The 19706-nt window shown below is 36.9% G+C and overlaps 1 protein-coding gene across 3 annotated transcripts in view; it reads left to right on the top strand.

Moving 5' to 3' along the window:
• The window catches only part of LOC106883579 (ATP-binding cassette sub-family C member 4), a 146239-nt gene that overhangs the window by 125159 nt on the left and 1374 nt on the right, over positions 1-19706 (top strand). For all 3 annotated transcript variants that reach the window (XM_052971339.1, XM_052971338.1, XM_052971336.1), the window contains exons 15-25: positions 584-759; positions 4104-4378; positions 5540-5619; positions 6230-6380; positions 7567-7797; positions 9567-9667; positions 11548-11745; positions 12283-12438; positions 15066-15155; positions 15577-15749; positions 18470-18575. In XM_052971339.1, the coding sequence (XP_052827299.1) occupies positions 584-759; positions 4104-4378; positions 5540-5619; positions 6230-6380; positions 7567-7797; positions 9567-9667; positions 11548-11745; positions 12283-12438; positions 15066-15155; positions 15577-15749; positions 18470-18575 (1737 nt within the window). The remainder of the gene's footprint in view (positions 1-583; positions 760-4103; positions 4379-5539; positions 5620-6229; positions 6381-7566; positions 7798-9566; positions 9668-11547; positions 11746-12282; positions 12439-15065; positions 15156-15576; positions 15750-18469; positions 18576-19706) is intronic.

The following is a 19706-nucleotide window of genomic DNA, read 5'->3' as shown; positions in this document are numbered from 1 at the left end:
TTGTACACATTTTGTACAGAAAACTCATAGATTCTTTCTGACTGCATATATACATGGGTGTCGCATAGGTTTTCTTAGACTATACTTGAACTTTCTATACACAAAGCATGGTCATCTCAGATTACATTAGAGTTTTCTACACACTTAGTATAGTCATCTCAGATTTTCTCAAACCTCTCTGAGTGGTTGGCGTTAGGAAGGGCATCCAGCTGTAGAAACTCTGCCAAATTTAGATTGGAGCCTGGTGTTGCCATCCGGTTTCACCAGTCCTCAGTCAAGTCGTCCAACCCATGCTAGCATGGAAAGCAGACGTTAAACGATGATGATGATGATGATGATGATATACAACCTTTCCTCAAACTATCCAGGTAGTTTTGAACAGTGCATCTGAGCATTGTATACAATAAGTTCATTATATTTTATAAGTGAAACCATGATTTTACTATCATCAGTGCAACACCCTAACCACTAGACAATGTTTATATACTTCTTCTTCGTGTCAAATACTTTCATCTATTTTTTAATTATCATTAAAAACTATAAAAGTGAATAAATAAAATGTTTTATATTTTACCTTCATTAGGAGCCTGAGCCTGTACAAATCAAGGCAGAAGCATCTGAAACTGGACATGTCAAATTTAATGTTTATTATGAATATCTAAAAGCTGGCGCACATCTTATCTTTGGGCTATTTACTTTTATTGCATTCATCCTCTCAGTTCTATTCTGTGTTGCCACAGATTTTTGGATAGCCATGTGGTAAGATATTTCTATTCATATACTCTTTTTTATTCTTTTAATTGTTTCAGTAATTTGACTGCGGCCATGCTGGAGCACTGCCTTTAGTCGAGCAAATCAACCCCAGGACTTATTCTTTGGAAGCCTAGTACTTATTCTATCGATCTCTTTTGCTGAACCGCTAAGTTATGGGGACGTAAACACACCAGCATCGGTTGTCAAGCGATGTTGGGGGGACAAACACAGACACACAAACACCCACACACACATATATATACATATACATATATATACGACAGGCTTCTTTCAGTTTCCGTCTACCAAATCCACTCACAAGGCTTTGGTCAGCCCGAGGCTATAGTAGAAGACACTTGCCCAAGGTGCCACGCAGTGGGACTGAACCCGGAACCATGTGGTTGGCAACCAAGCTACTTACCACACAGCCACTCCTACGCATCATTCTTTATTATGTTTCTTCCTACCTGTTTAGCTTGATTTTTGCTTGGAAATATTGAGTTGAGTCAACAATTGATTGTACTGTATAGACACCTAAATCAAGGTTACTGAGGACTGAGTGAAGCATTGCACAGACTATCACATAAATGTGGGAATGAAATTTACTTAGGGGATGCAAACCCAGTTTTTCAGGAGGATGTTCAAAGCATATTCATTGCCCACCAACAATTTTAGGGTGTGTGCTTGCACCCACTGTTCCCAAGCCTATGAACTATTAATATCTGTGTTTTTCATTGAGCATGTTGGGCAACAAGTTGATATCTCTGGTTTCTGTTGGCTGTGATTTTCTCTGTATTGAGCCATGTGATACACCATGTAATTTTCAGCCTTTTTTTCTTTTTCCCTTTTGTAGTGTCCCTTTGAAAGCTGTTTTAGAATGGTGTTGTTCTGGTAGACAGAGTATGTGACCTGTTTTAATCTTAGTTCTTCAGTAATTTCAGTAGTCTTGTGTTGGCTCATTTTACAATGTCTTAATTGATTATGTGGTCTTGCTAGTACTGGTATAAACTTATCACTATTGTTGGAGTAACCTTATTGTGGTGCACATCATCATCATCATCATCATTTAACTTTCCATGCTGGCATGGGTTGGACGGTTTCACTGAGGACTGGCAAGTCAGGAGGCTGCATCAGGGGCTCCAATCCATTCTGGCAAGGTTTCTACAGCTGGATGCCCTTCCTAACCCCAACCATTCCGAGAGTGCCACTAGCACGGAGGCCAGTCAGGTGGTACTGGCAACAGCCCTGACAATGATTTCACTTGACTCAACAGGTCTTCTGATGCACAGCATATTGCTGGACAATTGAAGGGTACTTTTAAACAGGCTGATCATGCGACACTGGCAACAGTCACAGCTATGATCTCATTTGGCTTGCCAGGTCTTCTCAAGTACAGCATATCTCCAAAGGTCTCAGTCACTTGTCATTGCCTCTGTGAGGCCCAAAGTTCAAAGGTCGTGCTTCACCACCTCATCCCAGGTTTTCCTGGGCTTACCTCTTCCACAGGTTCCCTCCACTGTTAGGGTGTGACACTTCTTCACACAGCTGTCCTCATCCATACACAACACATAACCATACCAGCACAGTCATCTCTCTTGCATGCCACATCTGATGCTTCTTATGTCCAACTTTTCTTTCAGGGTGCTTACACTTTGTAGTGTAAGCTCACTGACATTACACATCCAGCGGAGCATACTAGTATCATTCCTTTCAAGCCTACACATGTCCTCAGCAGTCACAGCCCATGTTTCACTGCTATGTAGCATGGCTGTTCACACACATGCATCATACAGTCTACCTTTCACTCTGAGTGAGAGGACCTTTGTTACCAGCAGAGGTAGAAGCTCTCTGAACTTTGCTCAGGCTATTCTTGCAGCTACACTCTGAGAGCATCCACCCCTGCTACTGACTTGGTCACCTAGGTACTGGAAGATATCAACTACTTCTAGTTTTTCCCCCTGGCCTGTGATGGAATCTGTTTTCTGTACTTCTTCGGTGTTTATTGCCTCTGTGCATCTGCTACACACAAAAACTGTCTTCTCAATTAACCTTTCTTTGATATTGCTGCACCTCTTATGTGTTCATAGCTTACACTGGGTACATCGTATGGAGTTTCTAGCTACGCCTTTTCTACAGATCAAGCAGAGCCATCTACCTGAAGGGATATGTGATTTGTCTGCCTTCCTACTTACTGAGGCTGGGCTTTGCTAGATTGACTCAAAAGCCCTTTGATTCTAGACTTTGCTTCCACACCTGAACTTTCTCCTCTAGTTCTGGTAGTGACTCAACTATTAGAGCAATTTCATCAGCATAGGGTACTTCCAGGGGCAGCCTGTTTTGAATCCCTTTGTTATTGCCAGGAGGGCTATGATGAATTAGAGGAGCCTGAAGACTGATCCTTGGTAAAACCCTACTTCTACCTGGAATTCTTTATTATACTCATTGCCAACCCTCACCTTACCGACAGCATCCCAGTACATGCTTGTATGGCTCTCACCAACCACTCATCTATCCCTAGTATCTGAAAAAACGAATAGAAATGGCTTTTCTTCATTTTTTCAAATATATGTATATATATCTTCTTTTCTACTCTAGGCACAAGGTCCAAAATTTTTGGGGATGACCCCTGTACACAACTGGTACTTAATTTATTAACCCCGAAAGGATGAAAGGCAAAGTTGACCTTGGTGGAAGTTGAACTCAGAACATAAAGACAGACAAAATGCCACTAAGTATTTTACCCAGCATGCTGACGTTTCTGTCAGTTCACTGCCTTCAAATATATATATATATATCATTACATGTAACTTGTAATGATAATGATGGTAGTAACTACTAGTGTTTATCACTGTTTCATCTTTTTTGGAGTAGACCTATGACCAAGACTAAAGTATTGCACCCATAGCAGTCCCATTGTATTTTCATTGAAAGTATTCTCCCTTTTTTAAAGATGGTAAGAAGGTAGTTTGAAGGTAATGTGACTGTTAATTCTTGCTGGTCAAGCAACTAAACAAAGATTTTTCTGTTGGTTCATTCGTAATGATGATGTTGTTGTTATTGTTGCTTAGCTCTGGGTTCACTATAACACAAGAAAAGGGATTCTGGCTGTGATCATTTTTGTCTGTGTATAAGGCTGTCTAAAACTACATTATGTAATGTGTCTTTCCTTCCTTGAAATGATAATATGGTTTCAGAGGTGTTCGGCTGATATTTCAAGCAGATATATTGACCTTGTAGAGACTCCCTTGTTGATCTTCTTCCCTTCCCACTAAATATGAAGCCTTTTATCATGTTACAGATTAACAATAATGATGATTCTATATTAACTTCTGTTGTTCTCTTCTTTCCAGGTCCAACAAGGAACAACTACGCTACGTTGCTTTACAAGAGCACAACAAACTGTTAGACGATGGTTATAATAATACAAATGTTACAATTGTAACAATTGATTTTAAACAAAACCTTTACATTTATTCAGCACTCACTTTAGGAATATTTCTATTTAGTCTCTTGAAAGCTTTCATGTTCTATTGGAGCTGCATTCAATCTTCAGTAACACTACATAATTCTATGTATGACAGCTTAATGCGTGCTAAAATAGCCTTTTTTGATGAAAACCCTGTTGGTAAGAGATTTCTATACTTCTATTTCATTTATTTAATTTTTTTTTTTAAATTCATTTTTGTGTCTGGTTTACAAGAGTCTTTATGGGAATTCTTGTGTTGAAACAAATTTTGTTGTGTCTCAGCAGAGACATTATGCCAATATTATTAATACATGCACTGGTTTAGATCCACATCTTTTTTATTAGTCAATTGATTATATATCCAACTAACTAATTGATTTGTTTATTTAACTTCGTTAAACTGTACATTGTGTTTTTTTTTTTTTGTCTCAAAGCTCTTTTGTAACTTTTTCAGTCTGTTATGGAGGCTGTATTTGTCTGTCTAAGACAATGGTTCCCAAAGTGAGTGGTATTGCCCCCAGGGAGCAATGGAAAGTTCCAAGGGGGCATTGAAGAAAAGTGGTGCGATAATGGGGTACTGATTCATGTAAAAAGTGGGGTGATAATGAGGTATCGATTTATGTAAAAACAACAATATAATGGGTTCATTAGGTTAATTTTTATTTGTGAAAATAAAAATTGAATTTGCTTCAGAAAGGTCTGTGTGATGATTAGTTGGGGTGGGGGTGTTAGGAATGTGGCTTGGGTGTCAAGTGGGGAGCAGCTCCAAAAAGTTTGGGAACCACTGTTCTAAGACCTTGTTACATGCGTGTGTGCATGTGCTTGTATATTTGTGTATGTATGTATGTATATATGTATGTATCTATTTTATATTGTAGTGATATGGCTTGTCATATATATTTTTATATTTTATATTTTGTCACAGTAGTTACATGTTTCCAATAGGTCATCACTGGTTCACTGCTTTTAGAATGGCAAGAGTAATGTGTGCTTTTCTGTGCAATTTGAACCGAACAAATATCACAAATGATTTTTGTACCAGTTTACTGGTTTTATTGCTGATGAACATTGTCAAAAGATACATATATACATATGTACATACACACACACACACACACAATAGACACTATGATGACCAAGCCATAGACTTCAGTGATCAAACCATACACCTTAGTGATCAGGCCATATATTTTAGAAATCAAACTATAACCTTTAGTGATCAAAATACACACTTTAATGGTCAAACCATATGTTAAGAACCACACTGAAAGACTAAACCTATAAATGATAATGCTGCCATTTTCCTTTTTCTTTTTCTAGGTCGTGTTCTAAATCGCTTTTCCAAAGACATAGGTCTCATTGATGATATTCTACCAAGTAGTATTGTAGACTTCCTACAGGTATTCTATTATTTGCTCCTTAGTTTTGCATGTTGCATAAAAATAGAGTAAAACAGGTGCACATTGAATATTTTAGCATCATTATCATCATCATTTAGCATCCGTTTTCCATGCTGGCATGGGTTAGATGGTTTGACTGGAGCTGGTAAGCCAAAGAGCTGGCTGCATCAGGCTCCAGTCTGCTTTGGTTTGATTTCTACAGCTGGATGCCTTTCCTAATGTCAACCAGTCTACAGAGTGTACTGTGTGTCTGTTAGGTGTCAGTGGCACAAGTGCTTTTACGTGTCACCAGAACAGGAGCCTTTTATGTATCACTGGCACGGGTACCACTTGCATGTCACAAGCATGGGAGCCTTTTACATGTCACTGGCACAGGTGCTTTTTACATGTCATCAGTACAAGTGCCTCTTACATATCCCTGGCATGGGTGCTTTTCACTTGTCACCAGCACTGGCCATGACTACAATTTCATTCAGCTTGATGTGTCTTCTCAAGCACAGCAAATCACCAAATTGCCATTTATCTTTCTGATAAATTCTTTTCTGCTAATATCGATTCTTGGTTAATCAAATTCTATTTTGTTTTTGTTTTTTTCCCTGTCTCTTTACAGTGTTTTTTCTTGACATTGAGTGTTATATTTGTGACCGGATCGACCAATCCATATATTTTCATAGCAGCCTTTATCATATTAGTGCTTTTTGTTTTTGTAAGACAATACTATATTCAAACATCAAGAAGTCTTAAAAGACTAGAAACTGTAGGTAAGGTTAATCTTACTTCAAATTCTCTCCTATTTATGTTTTCTCTTCCACCACCACTGAATCTGTTCATTGCATTAATCACCAAAAGATAGGTTGTTCCATTGATTCAGTTGCACAAATTGTTGCTTAACCCTTTGTCATTCAGATTATTTAGTCAAATATAATGCTTATTTTATCTATTACTTGTTTGAGTCATTTGACTGTGGCCATGCTGGGACACTGCCTTGAAAGGTTTTAGTTGAACAAACTGAACCTAGGACTTACTTTTTTCTACAGCCTAGTACTTATTCCATCAGGTTCTTTTACTGAACCACTAAGTTACAGGAATGTAAACACACCAACACCGGTTGTCAAGCAGTGGTGGGGACAAAGACATACATATATAGACACATACATATACATACACACGTACATACATACATGTGTATGTACATAATTACATATGTATGTATATGTCTATATGCGTGTGTCTTTTTTTTTTTTTACACCATAAATTATCATCCTGGTAAGGGCAATGTTTTTCCAGACACATTGACACATGCTCTCTGTTCACCTATTTTGGTATCTAAACTAACTGGAATACATGAAGAATTGTGTTTTACACATTTAAATTTACCAAAATGTATTATGAATAGATATATAAGTCATCATTTTGATTATCTCTGTTCATAAGTGCATATGGTGATTTATTATTAGTTGGCAGACATCATTATGTATCTGCAAATAACTTGTTTGCTGAAGTTATAAACAAGAGCCACAAACTCTTGTTAGATTCATTAGTCTGGGATATCTTTGACTGATGAGACACAATGATGTTGAAACACTGGCTTACATTAATTAATCAAATGTATCATGAACACATATTTAGCTAATAGGAGTTGTTCTCCTGTAACTAAACTCAACAGCAGTTTGCATACTCACATTTGAATCTCCCAGAATGTATTAAAAATAGAAAAGCAAGTCATCATGATGAAAAGTTGGCCTCCCTAGAATAATAAGACAGCTTCATATTATGTGATCTAAACATCTATCCTTCTCTGCTGACCTTGTCAGCTGTATCAAAAGTCAAGCCTCTCTTCTTTCACTATAACATATATAAAAAACGAGAAATGAACATAATCTCATATAAATAGTTTTGCTCTTTAAACTTTTGTATATGATATCTTTTACATTATTTGTATTGCAGCTCGCAGCCCAGTCTTCTCACATATAAGTTCATCTATTGAAGGGCTTAACACTATTAGAGCTTTTAAATCACAACAGCAATTTCTGACAGACTTTGATGATTTTCAAGACATTCATACAGAGGCTTGGTTTCTCTTCATTGCTACTACAAGATGGTTGTCAGTTCGACTTGATCTTCTTTGTAGTCTTTTTATATTTGCTGTGATCTTTGCAAGTATCCCTTTGTCTGGCAGTAAGTATTAAATATTAGGCAAATATTGAAAAACTAAAGAATTTGTTTGCTTTTCCTCATAACTTTCTCTTCTTTTATCATCTTTGATAATAATAATAATACTAAGGAAGATCTCTTCCTCCTCTCCATCCTCCTCCTCCTCATCATCATCACCATCATCTCTATCACTAAAACTACCAGTTATTGTCATTGTGTCATCATCATTCTCACCACCACCAACACCAGCATCATCATCAATAATAATTATCATATATCATGAAATATGTGTATGTATTATGAAGCAAGGTTAGCTACAGCATTTCTATTATTTTATTATCTAAACAACAATATCTAAATAAACAAGCAATAATAAATCTCTGAGTGAGATATAAACAGTAGCAGCATGACATCGTGAAGTATATTTGCCACCTAAATGTGCTGACCCATATGGAGCGATGCTACTGTAGTTTATAACCCCAGGAAGACATCTCCTCCAGCTGGCAAATGACACACTGTCTGTGCCCTATCAGTATTTGCAAAGGGAAATTGTCGTTCCTATCTCTAGCCTGACACATAGACCTGGGTTTCTGGGTAGTAACCTGTCATCAGTGCATGGCAATCACCAGCTAGGGATGAGAAGTGATATCTCCAATATTATACTTTTTCCAGAGACAAAAAGTCACCAGAAAAAGCATATATATTTGCATTGGAGATATCACTTCTCATCCCTAGCTGGTGATTGTCACGTGCTGATGATGGGTTACTACTCAGAAACCCGGGTCCATGTGTATCATGTCAGGTTAGAGATGGGAACGATGATTTCCCTTCTGCAAATACTGATAGGGCACAGATAGTGTGTCAATAGCCAGCTGGAGGAGATGTCTTCCTGGGGCTATAAACTACAGTAGCATCGCTCCATATGGGTCAGCCACATTTAGGTGGCAAATATACTTCACAATATCTAAATAATATCTAAACAATACCTCAGTAATGATGTATAAAAAAAAATAATATTCAATGAAATGTGTGCGGTAGCTATGTATCTCCACTACAGCAAGACACCTTTTCCTGTTCCTCTATTATAATTTATTTACCCTCTCAACACCTGACATAAAGCTATTTCCCTCTTCACTTCACTCCCATTCAGATGATGGGCTTTCTTTTTGTGTCTTGCAAGTTACTTGGTGACTTTACTGGTGTCAATACTATGTAAAAGGCTCCCAGTACACTCTGTAAAGAATTCTGAGTGCATTATAAAGTGGTTGGTGTTAGAAAGGACATACAGCCATAGAAACCATGCCGAAGCAGACTCTGGAATGTGAAGCAGTTCTTTGATTCATTGGATCTTGTTAATCCATCCAACTCATGCCAGCTTGGAAGGAGGATATTAAAGGTTGATAATGATGATGATGAATGTGGTGAGAGGTGAAACAAGGGAGCCAGTCAATAAAGGAATCACTATGTGTTGCTTGACCTGCTAGAAATAGAAGATATATTTCTCTCTCAAACCTCACCCTACCATCTTAAAAAAGATGTACTGGATAATATAATGTCTGGAAAAACAAATATTGAATTTTCTTGCCTTGAATATAATTAATTGTAGATCTGTTCAATTAGAAATAGTTTGGGGACTGAACAGCATACAATATGGTGGTTGAAGAAAATAAATAAGAATAATAATAGAATATAAATAGTATATTCTGTTAATTCAACAAATCTTTATGAATTTTTTTTTTTAATATAATATTTCATTAGAATACTAACCTGTATTGTTTAAAACTGTTTTCCAGGATTAGATGCTGGAACTGTTGGTTTGTCTGTGAGTTATTCTTTTGTATTAACTGGTATGTTCCAGTGGTTCATAAGACAGACAGTTGATGTTGAAAACAATGTAAGTATATATTTATCAGTTTTCAGGTAAAAAAAAATTATGTATTTGCCCTTTAAAAGAAATGCATAACATTCATACTTTTTGAAATGTTATATAAAAGCCAAAGTGTAAATAAAGAATAGTTAAAAAAAGTGTTCACATATTTAATGCTGGGGACATTAAAAACTACAGAAGTGAATGGTCTATTGAAGAGGTCTAATATATTGAAGGGCAAATGTCTTCTTTCATATAACCTAAAACCAACCCAAGCCTTTTGGGTAGACTCACATTACATGATCTTGGTACTTGTCCCTTAACCACTTCAACATTATTGTTTGGCCCTTAGACGCTCTTAGTGCTGTCCACTGTATTTGAACTGGTTCTGAAGCTAACTCCTCCCTTTTCCTCACATATCTTGGAAGCCTTGCAAACGGTCATGGGCATCGCCCTTCCTCCTTTGACTAAGCCCTGAGAAAGAAAATATTTGGTCTACATCAGTAGGTTTTGAAGTGAAGGAGCATAGTATAGTGGTTAGAGTGTTGGGCTCATCATCATAAGATTGTGGTTTCAATTCTTGGACTGGACATTGCATTGTGTTCTTTAAAGAAACACTTCATTTCATGTTGCTCCATTCCACTCAGCTGGCAAAAATGAGTAATCCTGTGATGGGCTGGCATCCTATCCAGTGGGAGTATATACACCAGAGAATCTGGGAAACCAAACCTATGAATCTATACGACTTGGGAAGGAGCTTAAGCAGATTTTGTGTTTGAAAGAGTGTATATGCTATTTTCATTATATGACTTATTGCACTTAATGATGGATATTTAGAACAGCAGAAAGGAATCTAAGAAAGGAATTTCTGTGTTCCAGTTGTTAAATTACTGGAAGTATTTATTTATTGAATAATGTGGCTGGGTGTTCCACAGACACTTGTATCTTAACATAATTTTCAGATAGACTTATGTATTTGTATATGACAGTCCATCCTGATACAGTGTGGAAAACTGGCTCAATTTCTACCAAACCAGTTTTCCACACAAGGGTTGGGTCAAATCAAAGCTATGTTTGAAAATATTGGGTTGTCCAGAAAGTTTGTGCCGATTTATAGTAGCTTACCTTTTGACTTATTTGCCATGAAACCACCTCAATTGTGGGAAGAGGGTATTTTCAAGTTAAAGGAAAGATGGAGACACATTGTGCAACAAAATGGTTCATATTTGGTTGATTAAAAATGTAATGGCAAATATTTATTGACCTTTTTCTTTCCTTTAAAAATCGGCACAGACTTTCTGGGCAACCCAATACCTGTACAAGGTACCTCATAGTAGAATCAAAACTCAGAACCTGTGAATGTAAACCAAACTTTTTAACTGCATTGCTGTGCAACCATATTCAGTTTCAAGTATTAAGAATTATTCTTTTGCAGCGGAGACTGACTGGCAGAACCAGTAGAATAGCAAGGAATACCTTGTGGTATTTAGTTTTGTTGTTGTATATTATTATGCATCCTATTACTTGTATGATTTGCTCGATTTTTTGAGTTAGACCCCGCTTACCATGTTCTCTCCACTGAGGATCTAGTTGGGTTGATGGCTTATGTTGGCCAACCACATGGTCATGGCAGATGAGGAGATATCTTGCAGAGATGGTGACTGACTAGGGCTCTGCTCAACAGGATACAGGATGCCCGAAAGGGTCCGGGAATATACTGACAAATGGTGAATGCTGCAACATGCTACAATGGTCCGTGCTCCTACACCTGACCTGAGTTTCTGTATTATGAGTTAAAATCTTGGCATGGTTAGCTTTACCTTTCATCCTACCAGAGACAATAAAATCAGTACCAGTTAAGTACTGGAGCTGATTTAACTAACTACATTGTTTCTTTATTTTTGTAGATTGTAGCTGTTGAACGTGTTATTGAATATTCTAAATTACCAACAGAAGCTAGCTTAGACTCAGAGCCTTCTCAGAAACCACCTGATGACTGGCCCCAAAGAGGGGCTATTTCAGCTCGAAATTTATCATTGAAGTATTCAGAAAATGCAGATTTTGTTTTGAAACATCTTGACTTTATGATTGCATCTCAAGAAAAGGTAAGAAACTTTCTTTGAACATTCTCCTAGATTTTACTTCAATTTCTTTCTTATAATTTCTCTAATTTAAATATCATCATCATCATAATTATCATCATTATCCATCGCCATCATTATCAGCATCATTATATTGTCATTAACCCTTTCGATACCAACCCAGCTGAAACCACCTCTGGCTCTGTAGTGCAAATGTCTTGTTTCCTTTAGTTTTGAATTAAAATCTTCCACCAACCTTTAGTCACAATTTATGCTCCTAACACTAGCTTAATGACAACTAAGTTATTTTACTAAATTCTTTGTTATGTTTAAAATTAATTGAAAGAAACCCAGAGCATCTCAAAATACAGTAATGAAAGGATTAAGGCACACAATCATTATTTTCCCAGGGTTTGATTCTATTTGTAAAGAAGCTGGACTGACCTTTGGGGTTGATTAATAGGGAATATCTATCTAATTATGTATACATCTATGTACTTCTGCAGTAGCAACAATTACCATTATCATAATGTTTTATTGTACTGCTATCTTCATCCACAGATTGGAATTGTTGGTCGAACTGGTGCTGGAAAAAGCTCTCTTATCAATGTTCTTTTCCGATTGGTGGAACCTGAAGGAGAGATAACTATTGATGATATACACATCTGTAATATTGGATTACGTGATTTGAGATGTAAACTGTCCATTATTCCTCAGGTAATGAGAACCAAATTTTAACTCTTACTTTTTAATGCTTTGTGAATATTTTCAATTTTTTATTTTTTATGTATATGTACAATTCATCTTTTTAAGTCCAGCTGTGCTTTCTCTATATAAATCTACCAGTCCTATTAGAAACTTAGAGATTTTGATGAAATACAGTTAACCCAGTATAAAAGTCATAAAAATATAATGCCTATTGCATGAATTTAGATGAAATTTATGGATATGACATAATGATTATTGGTGTATATTGTGAATGTGTTTTTTTATCTATTGTTACTGATTTTTGCCTATTGCCATGTCACTTTTACTTACCAAAGTAGGTTGAATACAACTAAGTTGATTACACATAGGGGTCTTCTTATATGCTTGCAAGATATTCTGGTCATTGATTTCCTATCTCAGAACTGAACTTGTACTCCAGTTAGTCTCTGCAACATCTCAGCTGCTCAGCTCCCATTAGAAAAAAAAAAATATGAGTTATGACTTTATCTTCTGCATTGAAAGGTTTTGTAAAATCAAACAAATTAGTGTTATTTACTCTTATTGCAATAATTAGTCTCCCTTCCTAAGTCCACCTGCATGCAGAGACTTTACATTTAAAATACATCACTAAATTAATGGGTTGTTTTTTAAAAATTTTAATTCATTAATGAAAGGATGATGCAATATGATAACTCTACTCCTGCTCCGGATCCACAAATCCCAATATCACTTGGATTGCTGGTATTTATAGATGATGCTAAAATATCTCAATTCAAGACCAAATTCTCTTTCACTTAGTAGATTATTAATAAATAAACAATAAATAAATCATTGACTAATATCATTTCTACTACAGACATAAGGTCTAAAGTCTTGTTGGGTGGAGGATGGTCATTTACATTCACCCCAGTGTTCAACTGATACTTATTTCATTGACCCTGAAATGATGAAAGGCAAAGTTGACCTCAATGGAATTTGAACCCAGAATATATAGATGGATGAAATGCTGCTAAGATGGATGAAATGCTGCTAACAATCTAGAGAAATATGTTCAATAAAACAGAAATAGATACCAGAAATAAAATGGTGTTGACAGGAAGCACTTTAACATTGAGGTCCTTGAAAAGTTTATTGTATTTGTACAATGGTGGGATGTGTTGTTACTAGATCTAGGACTCCCTGGTGATGTTCATCATCATCATCATAATCATCGTTTATCGTCTGCTTTCCATGCTAGCATGGGCTGGACGATTTGACTGAGGACTGGCGAACCAGATAGCTGCACCAGACTCGAATTTAATCTAGCAGAGTTTCTACAGCTAGATGCCCTTCCTAACGCCAACCACTCCAAGAGTGTAATGGGTGCTTTTACCTGCCACCGGCATGAGGGCCAGTCTGGCGGTACTGGCAATGGCCACGCTCAAATGGTGCTTTTTACGTACCACCTGCACAGGAGTCAGTCCAGCGGCACTGGCAACGACCTCGCTCGAATGTTTTGTTCACATGCCACTGGCACAAGTGCCAGTAAGGCGACGCTGGTAACAATCACGCTCAAATGGTGCTTTTTACGTGCCACCAGTACGGAAGCCAGACAGCTGCTCTGGCAGTGATCCCACTCGGATGGTGCTGTTAGTGCTCCCCTGGCAATAGCCTACAACCTGCATACACAACACCATTTTTATGCCCTATATGATCGATAAACCTTAGGTAGGGGTGGGGATGGCATTAGGCCCTTAGAAGTGTTTGTGAGAGACAACCAAGGATGACAGAGGATAGGAACTTCCGGCGAAGGTGGAGGGGGTGGGAGGGCGGTTGTACCCTGATCCAGCAAGTTTAAATGAGAGCATCTTCTGCACTTGTATACTATGGTTAGACAAATTTAGAGAGAATGGATTAACGAAATGATAAACTTGAATAGAATAAATAAAATGTGACGATTAACTTAAGACAAACAAGGAAGACAAAGCTATGAGAACTATGTTTACATGGTAAAGAAATTGAATGATAATAAAGAATGAATGGGGGTGGGGGTTTATGATCTACGCAGAAACAGGAGTACATGAACGAGGTTGAAAAGACAAAATTTCTTATCTGAGCATCTTCTGAAATTCATATTCTATCAGCAGAGGAATTGAATATCAAGTAGGGGAAACAGAGCATGCACTGGTTTATATGGGGTTAGGATAGGGGGTGGGTGGAGTGTTGGCGAATCAAGTGGTAAATCGAAGAGAGAGAGGGGTCAGAGTTAGGTGGTCAAGCAGTAAATACAACACGAGGAAGAAGAATATTCTTTGGGATTTTGGGTAACAGAATATTCTTTTACATTCCTTTTGATTCTCTTCAGGTGCGGAGTGGGTGACATTTTCTATATATAAATTGACTTCTTACTGTAACTACTTTGAGCAAGTGGTAGTTATTCTATCGTTCTCAGAGAGGTGAAAGGCAGCCATCCCAAAAGAATTTGAACTTAAATCATACCCAAATGCCACAAGGCATTTATTCTGTTAAACTACTGTTACTATCATCCTGCACACTTTACAAATATCATTTATAATAGCAAGTATCATCATTGAGATAGCTTCTTTATAAAGCATTTTTATAGATTAACTATTCTTTCTGTGTTTGTTCTTTTATAGGACCCAGTTTTATTTAAAGGAACTTTGAAGCAAAACCTTGATCCATTTAATGAATATGATGATCATGATTTATGGAAATCTCTTGAAGATGTAAGTTTTAAAATAGATTTTTATTTTTATTGATGGTTATTTACTTTCTTTTGACCTTGTGTCTGCGTTGGCATTGCTTCTATGGCTGTATACCCTTCCTAATGCTTACCAGTTTACAGCATGTACTGGATGCTTTTCTCTTGCCACCAGCACTAGTTGTCATGCAATGTGGAGAAGGCAACTTTATGCTTAAAAGATGAGGAGTAACAAATTGGTAAAAATATGAGAGAAGGGGCCAGAGCAGAACAGCTTTCTTGCTGTTGTGGACCTACATGGCTACTCACATTTTAGAAGAAAGGTTGGGAATGATTGATATTTCTCTTACTACTTTTTATGCTAATAAATATTCTTACTTGTTTGATTTTTTTCTATCATTTTAGTTTTCTTTCATAAATTTCAAACAATTTTCTTAAAAATATAGGTTCAGCTGAAATCTATGGTTGATGATAGTGCTGAAGGTCTAAATTTTGAAGTTTGTGAAGGAGGAAGTAACTTAAGTGTTGGCCAAAGGCAGTTGGTATGTCTGGCAAGAGCAGTCCTCCGAGAGAACAAAATACTAATTATTGATGAAGCAACTGCTAATGTAGACTTAAGGTTAGTATTTTTTTTTCATATTTCATACGTATATCTTACTTTACATCTTATTTACTATTCTAGATTTGTATAAATGCTTAGTTAAGCAAGTTTGCTTTGCAACTCAATTGTTGTAGGTAAGTTTAATCTCATTTTGTGGCACCTTAGTGTCTTCTTTTATAGTCTTAAGTTGACTAATATCTTGTAAGTGGAATTTGATAAACATTAACTGGACATAAACCCATTGTAAATGTATGTTTGTGTATGAAGGTCTTGCAGATTTTTATAGTGTCAGATATTGTGATCATTTGTTGTTTGAATTAAGAATTTGCATTCTCTCTCCAGGCCCCAAGTTCAGCCATACTTTGCTCCAGATGTGTGTTTGTGTGTGTGTGTGTGCATATGTGTGTGCACGTGTGTGTGTGTGTTTGTAAAATGGATCTTGATTGTTTGATGATGAGGATTCAGTAGTTCAGTCCTGAATTAACATACAAGTGAATGAATATTCTACTGATATGTGTACCCTCAACATAATTCTCAGGCAGAATCATCACAACACAGTGAAACTGTACAGAAACCTGATGGGCTTCAATGCAGTTTGTACTTACACATTTTCATTAACAATTCATGGGTCAATCTGTGGCTATGGAAAATGATATTTCCCTTAGTTTCCACACAGTAGGGTCAAAGCCATGAATGTGTGGTTACAAAGCAAACCTTTAACCATTTGGCTATGCTGCACTTATGTCTTTCCTTTATTTCAAACACTAGACTGTGGCCATGCTGGGGCACTATCTTGAAAAATTTTAGTCAAATGAATTGACCCCAGTATTTATTTTTTTTTTAAGCTTGATACTTATTCTATCAGTTTCTTTTCTTGAACTGCTAAATTGCAGGGATGTAAACACACCAACATTGATTACCAAATGGTGAGGGACAGACAGAGATACAAAGACATGTACACAATTGTGAACACGTGTGTATGCACACACACACACAAACATGTGCGCACAATGGGCTTCTTTAAGTTTTCGTCTACCAGGTTTTCACCACTAACTTTCACTCTCTAATCAAGCTTCTTTGGCAATATCCTGCCCCTTATATTATAACCTTCGAATCTCAATGGTATGCCCTGGCACTTGCCACCATCTACATCTCTCTGCTTTTACTTGACCATCTCATTTATATTCTGATCCCCATCCCTTGTGAGTATACCCAGCTCTTTGCCACCGTCGCCTGCTGTCTCTCTCTCTCTCCTTCTCTTCCCTCAGGTTGGGTAACCATGCATCTCCGTTGCAGCAGCACACCTGTTTCTGTCTTCATTCCTGATCTCTCTCTCTCTCTCTCTGACTAGGTAACTTTGTACCTCTTCTACAGCAAGATACCTGTTACTGTCTCTCTGTCTCACTATAACTTTTCATCACCTGATACAAGATTACCTCCTCCAATGCCCCCCTCCCCTCTCAAAAGATTTTTAACTTGCAGGTTACTTGGTGACTCTGTCAATGCAGGTGCTACTTAAAAAGCACCCAATCCACACTGTAAAGTGTTTGGGATTTGGAAGGGCATCCAGCTGTAAAAACCTTCCCAAAACTGACATCACCTGTGCTTGTGCCATGTAAAAAGCACTAAGTCCACTCTGTTGGGTGGTTGGTGTTAGGAAGGGCATCCAACTGTAAAAATCCTGCCAAAACAGTCACAGAAGTCTGGTACAGGCTTATGCCTGGCCAGCACCTGTCAAACCGTCCCACCCATGCCAGCATGGAAGGTGGACATTAAGCGATGATGATGATGATAATGATGATATATATGTTAATATCATCATTATCATCATCATTGTGATATCCTCTTAGAATTTGCTGAGACAGATTTTCAACAGCTTGAAGCTCTTCCTGTCACCATTCCTCACCAATTTCCAAACAAGGTATTATTCGTCTTGGAGTGGTTTCTGTTAGGAAGGGCATCCAGCCACAGAAACCATGCCAAATTGGATTGGAACCTGGTGCAGCTCTCCAGCTTACCAGTTTTCAGGCAAACCATCTAACCCATGCCAGCATGGAAAGCAGATGCTAAATGATGATGATGATGATGACTTAGCATGTTTTCATAGAAGATTGGAAACAAAGGACACTTTGTACATAGTGAACACATTCATTTATAAACACACACACACACAATATGTGGATGTATGTGTATTTATATGTATATATTATTTGTGTGTATGTGTAAACCTTGTGTAACTTAGCATTAACTCTTCTTGGGTAGCCCTGATGTTGTTTATGTTTCACATAAATAAACATTCTGGCAGCTTAGCAGTTCTTAATGGAAAGATAAGGAATAAAATACACACCTCACTCCTTTTTGCAGCAAAGTGCTTTTTTTAAGAAAAATATTTCTGTTAGTACTGAGCCTAAAAAGATTTTAGAAATGATCTAATTATAAATCTCACAGACAGATACAAGCAGCAGTGTTGCGATAAAGCTGTTATTTACTGTCAACTTAATGTGACAGACTCATTAAGGGAATCATACTGCTGCTATTTAGCCCTAGGAAGCGGTCTAGCTTCCTAGGGCTAAATAGCAGCAGTATGATTCCCTTAATGAGTCTGTCACATTAAGTTGACAGTAAACAACTGCTTTAAAAAAATTTTGTCTACAGTAAAGGGCTTCTCTCAAAATGTAATTATGATTGTTGGCTAATAACCATGGAATATCTAAAAAAAATTTTCTTTCTTTTAATAGAACTGATGCACTGATTCAAAATACAATTCGAGATAAATTCAGGCAATGTACTGTGTTGACAATTGCACATCGGCTTGTCACCATTATGGATTCTGATCGAGTTATGGTAATAATAATTTTTAGCTGTTGTTGTGTAGCCATTGATCAAGCTTTGACTTAGCAATTTTATAAATATCATGAGAAATCAATTAATTCTAACACTCCTCATCACTTCCTATTCTCATAATAAACAGTTGTAAGTAGAGTTATTTAATGCTGGCTAAAGTAGCATGAAATATGCAGTGAATAAATCAAACAATATTAATTGATGACTATTAATATATATAAATTTTTTTTTTTGCATTTCCAGCAGATAAGAGAGGTAACTCAAAATGTATTTTGATCTTATTTTGGCTTCATCAGTGAAGTATAGCTTGACAGTAACTTTATAATATGGTAGCAAGCAAATTGCTAAGTAAATATAGAGAAATATTATAGAGAGTGAGAACCACACCTGCACTCTTTCTATATAGGTCATATTGTGATTCTTCAGTTGTTTGACCCACAAGGAGGTTACATAATATTAAAATTATTGTTGTTATTGTGTAGTCCCAGGTTAGTCCTGACTGAGTAGATTTATATCAGTGGCAACGAATTCTCATCCAAATATGTAGCTGGTTGCAAGTACATGCCATTGAAAAAAGCCTTCAAAAAGGCTGAAATGGATCTAGTGTTCTTACTGGTTCTGCTGAGACAAATTTTCATCTGATATTTATTGTGTTTTTAACAGCAAATCCTTAAGAGATGTTATCTCAAGATTAAGAAGTAGTAACTAGCCTACTGACAGAGTGTACACATTAAGTATGATACACAAATAACTATTTTAATTAAATATTGCCTCAATTATTTATACCAGATTTTTATTCCGCTGGGTAGCCATTTTCAGCATCAGTGAATGTCTTACTTTTTCCTATATCAGAGGTGGCAAATTCTTGTCCAAGCATGTGACTGGTTACAAGTACACACCATTGTAAAGGCACTAAAGAGGCTGAAATGCTTCTGGTGTTCTTGCTGGCTGTTGATAGGATAAATTTTCATTTCCATTAAAAAAAAAAACGGGGGGTGGGGTATCAGGTGTACTGCTGGAGAATTTCAGGAAGCATGGAAGTCTTGAAAGATGCAGTGTCCTGACAGCTTAACACCTGATGCAGGTAGTTTAGTCCATGCTTCAGCAATTCTAAGCATAAGAAAATGTTTC

The sequence above is a fragment of the Octopus bimaculoides genome, chromosome 1 (genome assembly GCF_001194135.2).
Source record: "Octopus bimaculoides isolate UCB-OBI-ISO-001 chromosome 1, ASM119413v2, whole genome shotgun sequence".
NCBI classification, from domain to species: domain Eukaryota; kingdom Metazoa; phylum Mollusca; class Cephalopoda; order Octopoda; family Octopodidae; genus Octopus; species Octopus bimaculoides.
Note: the sequence above shows the minus strand (reverse complement) of the source record. Positions and strands in the feature narration are given on the sequence as shown.